Raw genomic sequence first — 8695 nt, forward strand, 5'->3', positions numbered from 1 at the left:
CACACACACACACACACACACACACACCTTAACCGCGAGATCTCTTAAATCTAAAACAGTCATTTTAGATTGAAAATTTTGAAACATACAAGATTCTCAGGGGACCTGACAGAGTATATCTGGGACGAGAGGGCATAATCGCCGATTAAGGGATCACCCAGTTAAGGCAGAGATTAGGAAGAATTTCTTCTGAGGGTAGTGAATTTGTGGAATCCTTTACTGCAGAGTTTTATCAAGGCTGGGTCGTTGGGTACATTCAACGTTATGATTTGTAAATTGTTAATTGAGGATCATGGCGGGGAAAAGGCAGTAAAGTTGAGGATTCTCAGATAAGCCACGATTTCATCAAATCGCACAGCAGATTTGATGGGCAGGATAGCCTACATCTGCTCCTATGTCTTATTTTCTTATGGCTGAAATGGATCATTCTTAAGCTCTCGGTTGTTTGTTATCTGTATTAATGACTTGGAGAAGAGGGCAAAGTATAATCCAAATGTGCAGGTTGGGGAAGGGATGTTGTCGTGAGTTCGTAGGAGTCTACAAAAGATATAGATAGTTTGAGTGAATGGGCAATAACTTGGTAGATGGAATTTAATGTTGGTGTGAAGTCGTGTACTTTGGCAAGAAAAATCTAAAGGTTTTTATTAAAATGGTGAAAGACTCCCAAAAACTACAGTACAGAGAGATCTGGGCATTCTTGTGCATGAAACACGAAATGTTAGCATACAGGTGCAGCAAGTAATTTGGGAGGCACTTGAAATTTTGGCTTTTACTGCTTGCAGCTGGAGTTTAAAATTAAGGAAGCCTTGTTACAGGGTATTGGTGAGGCTACACATGGAGTGCTATGTACAGTTTTGGCTTCCATGTTTAAGAAAGGATAAAGCGCCATTGAAGGCGATTGAAAAGCGATTCACTTAGGCTGATTCCCAGAATGAATGGGATTGATTTATGAAGAATCACTAAACAGGTTGGGCTTTCATTCATTAGAGTTTAGTAAAATGAGGTGTGATCTTCTTGCAGCAGGATTCTGAAAGGGCATGACAGGGTAGATGTTGAGGTAGATAGATCATTAAAAATTGAGAAGTTAAGGACCATGAGTTGGCATGAAAGTGGAGTTGAGGCTTGGGGTAGATCAACCATGATCTTAATGAATAGCAGGGCAGGCTTGAGGGACTGAATGGCCTACTCCTCATATTTCTTACATTCTTATATTGAGCAGGGACTTGTTCAGTATAATTAGATAATTTTCTTGATTTGATTAAGGAATTGTTTCTGTTAATTATCTTGATTGCTCCCTTCTATATCTTTTTCAGTAGCTGCCACATCCTTTATATGCCTGATGATCAGAGCATTGGTGATGTTAGTTTCCCTATCCAGACTGTGTATCAACCTGTGATAAGCTGCTAGCATTATGTACTCAACTAAGTGCAGCAATGTCTTGAAGATTCCTCAGTAACATTTCATTTGATCTCAGTCAGAGAACTGTTCTTGCTCCAAAACAATATATGCATTGTTACTCCATAGCTATAGTAGGACATACAGAATGTTAGTATTGGCTTTTGAGACAAAGTAGCTGATGTGCAACAGTTGTAGGAAATTATTCTACCACCAACTTGTGGGTCCAGATTTTGCAGTTAGTAATGTCACTTATCACTGACCTGGTTAGATCTATGCAGGAACCTACTATGATTCCTATACCAAGAATTGGATTTCCTCCCAGTGTGGGCTGCAGTAGGGTCCAACAGCAATTGTATGTTTGGGAAAAATAGCAGGCAATTAAGTGTGCACCATCAGTCATCTCTCTTTTTAATGAGAGGGCATTCTCATGGTCCTCTGGGACTATAGCAAACTTTTATAAGCTCCACATATGAAACCTTCCATTGCAGTAAAAAATGCTTCAGAAATTAAGTTGTAGTATCCATGATTTTTTTTAAATTAAAAATGTAACTTTAGAAGACTTGTCAGATTTTCTAAAAAGTTTCATCTGGAGAATTGTTTTAACTTTGAATATAATGTGAGCCTCTGTTTTCAAATTGTGAGGAGGCCCCTTATGCCTGGAAATACAGCTGTAAAATTTTACAGTGTAATTAATGAGTAATTAGTGAATACTTGGTCCAAATTGGAGCTGGTTGTCTACTTGCCATTTAAGATTTGAAAATGGCATTTGGCCTACTACATTCTGTTGATTCACACAGACCAATGTGTATGACATTCCAAAAGTTGAAGAGCCTGAGTAAATGGAGCAATAAACTCATCACTGTCACTGACACCACAATATTTGTTCCATAATGTTCAGCCTGTTTGTGGTCTTCTGAATGCCACATAGCTCATGCCTTGAGCTTTAAATGGAAATAAAGAATTTCATTTGTATCTCAAATCCTCTTAAAAGTTGACATTTTGATTTGTTGCACTGTTAAATCAAATGCCCAATGGACAGTATGTAACCTTCCTTGAATTTCCACAGAAATTTGGGTTGGAATTGGATCTCATTCTGTCAATTTTAAAGTATTAAACAGGTGTAATGAGGGCCAATTTCATGACCAACTTCCCATGCCCTAAAGATGTCTAACCCAATAGTTAGTTAGACCATTCTTCACATACGGCTCCCAACTATTCAGCTTTGGAGGTACTTTACCATTTGAGCTCTTCTGAACATGAGCAACTTGGGAGATCAGGGTTTCTAGATTTCCTCAGCATAGTGAGACTGCACCCACACCACAACACCATTGTCTAGCTTAAAGAAGCCTCCAAGGTATTCTGCAGCCAGCTACCAAGTGGGAACCGTCTAGAATGGAGGATGAGGTCATGGGAGATGGCAGGTCTTTCTTTCAGGAGTGAAAAGTGGGACGTTGAAGGAGGGCTTTGAAGAAACTGGGGCTTTGAGATGGAGACTGGGGAATGGGCCAATGGGTAAAATGGGGAGAGAGAGGGAAAAGTCGGGAGATGAGTATATCAGAGGGTTTGGACTGAAGCGGGCCGTTAATGGGATAGACTTGGAAATCCAACAGTTCCTGCATTGTCAGATACTAAATAAAAACCGAAAGAACTGCGGATGGTGTAAATCAGGAACAAAGACCAAAGTTGCTGGAAAAGCTCAGCAGGTCTGACAGCATCTGTGAAGAAAAAAAATCAGAGGTAACGTTTCGGGTCCGGTAACCCCTTTTTGTTCCCGCATAGCCAGAAGCAGCTTCAACGTAGCGGATGGGAGCAGCAGAGAGAGATGCAGTCAGTAAAAAGGGAATTGAAATTTGGGGCCCTTGTTGCGGATGAATTATGAAAGATTGTTTCCACATGTGTGATTGGGGAATGAAACCAAGAACTGTCATTAGAGAAAGGGAGGAGAAAAGTTTGTGAACTGACGACTATTAGACTGTGGAATTTTTTTATTACATGGGACTACTGAGGTTGAGACTGAAACATAATTTAAATGGAAAGTGAATGAATATTTGAAAAAGAGTATTTCCTATGGATCTAGATGTAGAGGAGATTCAGAAGAGGGGGCAGTTATGAAGGCTGAAGTCCCAATCTAATGCTGTACTTTCTATAATTCAGTGAAAACTTTTTCCTTTGAATGACTGATGGAAATGACAAGCATGTGACAAGTAATTAATCTTGGTCTTTAAAATCCTACCTTTAACAAAACAGCTAATCTCTATAAACAGGCTCTGAATCAATACTGTCTAATCTAATTATATCAATCATCTATAATGATAAAATTGATATTTTTAAACAAAAGTATTGCAAAGATATAAGGGCCTACCAACTGATTAAACCCAAACGTGTAGACTGAATTTATAATTTTCACAGTTATATCCTTATCCAGCCATAGCTTTGCGGAAATAATGATAGAGGCTCTTTTCCCAGTCTAACAAAAAAAGTTAAAAACTTCTGCCACACAGATGAACAATCTCCAACCAGCAGACCATCAGTTTTATGGTCCAAGCAAACTTCGCCAATCTTCTAAAAGCCCTAGTTTAACTCTTGGCTTTGAATTTTCCGTGTTTGCTTTGACTCTAATCTGAACTAATAATATGCACATCGGATTAATCCAAACTGAATGGGAAGAATAGGACAAGGGGACAGAAATTTAAACAATGAAAGGACACCGTGAAGACTGACATAGGGAAGTTTGTCCTCGGAGAACAGTTAACACATGGAACGAGCTCCTAGGTCAAATAGTGAAGGTGGTATCCCTTGAAACTGGCATTGAACTATTTGGCTATCAGAATGATGGAACTGTAGTTTTTTTTTCTGAATGGATGTCTTAAATGAGTGAAAAAGCTTTACTCCTCTTTTGAAATAATAAGTGAAATAAAATTCAGCTTTGACTGCTCTGCAAAATGCGTGGATTTCATTCTGTTGACTCAAGTGGAATGGAAATTCCAGTAGATATTTAAGTGAGACTTCCTTTCTTAGGTCCCATTAACACTGCCAACCTCGGAAAACATTGTGGAATTCTGTTTTCAAGTATGAAGTAGCCATGAAGTAGACACGAGTAAGGTGGTGGAATGTTTGTTGCATGGTTGCATCATATCACTGATCACCATCTCTGGGCTGTCCTTTCTCAAAACACCAGTTTAAACAGTCTAAAACATTACAAGTTCAGTATGTTTTTACGCATCTTGTTGAAGCTTGCTAGTCAAGAACATTTGCTATGTTCTGTAGCTGCACAACAACTTCAAAAGATGATTATGGTATCTAGGTCAGTTGATTTAAGGGAACCGTGAAGACAAAGCACGGATGTGGCAGATGAGCAAAGGGTATCTGAACATCTGAGCATAGCGATGGAGCGGCAGATAGTCATACACCTTGGAGTTGTGGTGGCAAAGAATCAAGACTCCTTATTTAATTGCTTTGAGGACGGACAGTGTCACATTAGAAAACTGCCTCTGTTGCAGAGGCATTTCTATTGCCTGTCTTTGGGATGTTCAAGCCTCTTCAGATGCTCACTGCTCAGCTCTTGAACAAGATTTTTCAGCATTTCCAATGCCAGTCGGTCACCTTCCAGTCAATTAAACAGATTTCCCAGGAACAAAAACAGAAGTTGCTGGAAAAGCTCAGCAGGTCTTGTAGCATCTGTGAAGAAAAAAAATCAGACCTAACGTTTCCGGTCTGGTGACCCTTCCTCAGAACCAATGGTAGCTAGGGAAACGTCAGTTTATATGCAGAAAATAGGGAGGGGGATGGGGTAGAAAGTAAACGATAGGATAGAGCCTGAAGAGAGAGAAGAGCAGTTGGATAGACAAAGGAGTTGATAACGATCTGGCTAGGAGAATGAATAGTTGTTAATGGGAATTGTTAGTGACTAACAATAGGTAGTGTGTAATGGCAGGCTGTGTGATAACAAGGCCTGGCGTGTGAGGTAGGCGTTCAGGACATGGGAGAGTTTAGGCCCTAAAATTATTGAACTTGATATGGAGTCCAGTGGGCTGCAGGGTCCCCAAGCGGAAAATGAGGTGCTGCTCTTCCAGCTTGCATTGAACTTCGCTGGAACACTGCAATTGGCCAGGGAACAGAGTGGTGTGTTAACAGGCAACGGGTAGCTCAGGGTCTTTTTTGCAAGCAGAACGTAGATGTTCTGCAAAGTGGTCACCCAGTCCACGCTTTGTTTTGCCAAAGCGGAGGAGACCACATTGTGAACAGTGAATGCAGCAGACTAGATTCTGGGAAGTGTGGGTGAAGTGTTGCTTTACCTGGAAGGCATGTTTGGGCCTGTGGACAGTGTGGAGGGAGGAAGTAAATGAGCAGGTGTTGCACCTTCGCTGGTTGCAGAGGAAGGTGCCGTGGGGCTGTGGGGTGTTGGGAGGTGAAGGAAGAGTGGACCAGGGTGTTCCGGAGGGAACGGTCCCTGCAGAAGGCGGACATGGGAGGTTTCCCAGTTTTTTCTCTCTCTCTCTCTCTCTCTCTCTCTCTCTGTCTCTCTGTGTTTCTCTCTCTCTCTGTCTCTCTCTCTGTCTGTCTGTCTGTCTGTCTGTCTGTCTCTCTCTCTCTCTGTCTCTCTCTCTCTCTGTCTCCCTGCTTTTCTCATTCCCTCACTTACTGACTCCACACCCCACTGCCTCTTGTATGCCATTAAATTTGCAGCCAATTTGCACTCGCCATTGCGATAATGAGGAGATAATCTGTGGTGAAGTAAAATTTGGTCAGAACACTGGGTAAAAATATCCTGCTCCTCTTTTAAAATAGATTATAGAATTGTCTATGTCCAATTTAGAGGGCCTTACTTTAACACCTCATCTGAAAGATGGCACCTCTGACAATGCAGTGCCCCCTCAATACTGCAGTGGAGTTTTAGCTTGGATTTTATATTCATATCTCTGGATGGGCCTTGAAACATTGATTCTAGAAATGATCATGTTACCTCTGAATTACAGAAAAGCCACAAGGACGACTATGTAGTAGATAGAGTTATGTACTATTGTTTATTCACTCAGAGGATGTGGATGTCCCTGGCTGGGCAAACATTATTGCCCGTCCCTAGTTGCCCTTGAGAAGGTGGTGGTGAGCTGCTTTCTTGAACCACTGCAGTGCATGTGCTATGTGTATACCCATGTGCCCTCAGGAAGGGAATTGCAGGATTTTGACCCAACGACAGTGAAGGAACAGCAATATATTTTCTAGTCAGGATGGTGAGTGGCTTGGCGGGAACTTAGAGGCAGTGGTGTTCCCATATATCTGCTGCTGCTCCTCTTCTTGATGGATTTGGAAGTGCTGTCTAAAGATCTTTGGTGAATTTCTACAGTGCATCTTCTAGTTAGTAGCAGCGGTGTGTACTAAGTGTTGGTGATGGAGACAGTCGATGCTTGCAGATGTGATGCCGATCAGTTGGGTTGCTTTATCCTGGATGGTGGTGTCAAGCTTCTTCAGTGTTGTTGGAGCTGTACCCATCCAGGTGAGTGGGGAGTATTCCATCGCACTCCTGACTTGTGCCTTATAGATGATGGACAGGCTTTGGGGAGGTCAAGAGGTGGGTTACTCACTACAGTGTTCATAGCTTCTGACCTGCTCTTGTAGCCACTGTGTTTATGTGGCTAGTCTAGTTGAGTTTCTGATTAATGATAACCCCCAGGATGCTGAGAGATGGGGATTCAGTAGTGGTAATGCCATTGAATGTCAAGGGGCTGTAGATTGGTTGTTGCATGGCATTTGGCATAAATATTCCTTGCTACTTGTCAGCCCAAGCTTGGGTATTGTCCAGATGGCGTTGCATTGAACATGGACTACTAAACATTGTGCAGTCATCAGTGAACATATCACAGAAAAGTACGTGTAGAAGTTTGGATTTAGTTTCAAAGTTATTAATGAGATGAATAATTAAGGTCCGAGAGCTGTCTCCTGAACTGTATTGAACAAAACCTGATGTTGAACAATGGCAGCTATAACTATTGGTTATCCTTCCCTGCATTGCAGAGAACATTCCAAGCAAATTCCGAAGTTCGGTACCTACCATGTATTGCCCAGTTATGGTGGAAACCAACGCACAAATCATTAAATTTACCCCCAGTCACATACCCCTTCCCGTGCCCAGATGATAATTGTCTCCTGAGCAAAACAGTCATTACGTGAAGGAAGGTGTGTACAAGATTATGGGTCTTGTACAAAACCTTCGCACTGGAATTGTTGGTTTCTTTAGAAAATGTTTACAGTCATAAGGTAACAACTTTTATTGCAGCAGACTCTGTGGAGCACATTTCATGTTGGCAATTTCCTACCAGGAACACACATTAGAAAATAATGAGCATAATCTCTAATTTTTAGTTCATTACCTTTAATGGAGAGAATATGATAGGGAACATGCCACGTTCTCTTTATACGCACTTCTGAGAGCTAAGACTCCTGTTGTGAGAAAATTGGCTGTCTTGCACTTTGCCTCTTAGATTGTTGACAACTTATGAATTGTTTTCTGTGCAACTGAAGAATGAAATGACATTAACAACAAGAAAACAATCCAATCTTCTCACTCATGGCCAACAATTTCAATTTGAATACTACATCTCTTAGTTGATTTAAAAATAATTAATGCCTACACACAGCAATCTGAATGTGCAATTACGCACAGAATATTTAAGGGCTCTAACATGTATGCATCCATCTCTTTAAAACACTCCTTTAAAATACTACTTTTCAACCAAGCTTTTGGCTACCTGTCTTAATGACTTTTTTTTTGATTCAACAAATTTTTTTTGGATTATGATCCTGTGAAATGCCTCGTGACATTTATGATGCTGAAGGTCCCTTATAAATGTGAGTTGTTGTTGAAAGGATATCGCATCAATCCTGTTATGGTGTATGAGCCTGTAAAACAACCACAACAGTTGCTTTTGACATTCTGTTTTCCAAACACAGACTTTGCATTTGTATCTCAATTTATCTCATTCTTTCTTTGTCTTATAGTTACGAGAGGAATTTGATCGTGGTGCGGATGTTGTTCTTGACGAAGAGCACAGTGTTCATGATGTTGGGGCCTTGCTGAAGGAATTTTTGAGGGATATACCAGATCCTCTGCTCACTAGAGAGCTCTACACTCCATTCATCAGTACACTTTGTAAGAGGATGATATTTCTTATTTATGTTTACTTCAACTATAAATCTTTACAATGTAGTGTATATGTTATTTTACTTGTATCTTGAGGTGATTATTGCTATTGTTATCACATCGCATATACCTTTGTCTTTAGTGGTGCTATTCCTGCCT

At 40.8% G+C, this 8695-nt stretch overlaps 1 protein-coding gene across 1 annotated transcript in view; it reads left to right on the plus strand.

The window, feature by feature from the left end:
• Positions 1-8689, plus strand: part of LOC125481296 (rho GTPase-activating protein 6-like) — a gene marked incomplete at both ends in the record, with an annotated part of 24990 nt that extends 16301 nt beyond the window's left edge. Inside the window, 2 exons of the mRNA XM_048592661.1 lie at positions 8395-8545; positions 8679-8689. Of these exons, the coding sequence (XP_048448618.1) occupies positions 8395-8545; positions 8679-8689 (162 nt within the window). The remainder of the gene's footprint in view (positions 1-8394; positions 8546-8678) is intronic.
• Positions 8690-8695: the final 6 nt, after the last annotated feature.

The sequence above is a fragment of the Rhincodon typus genome, unplaced genomic scaffold, assembly GCF_021869965.1.
Source record: "Rhincodon typus isolate 14 unplaced genomic scaffold, sRhiTyp1.1 hic_rhity00001623, whole genome shotgun sequence".
NCBI lineage: Eukaryota > Metazoa > Chordata > Chondrichthyes > Orectolobiformes > Rhincodontidae > Rhincodon > Rhincodon typus.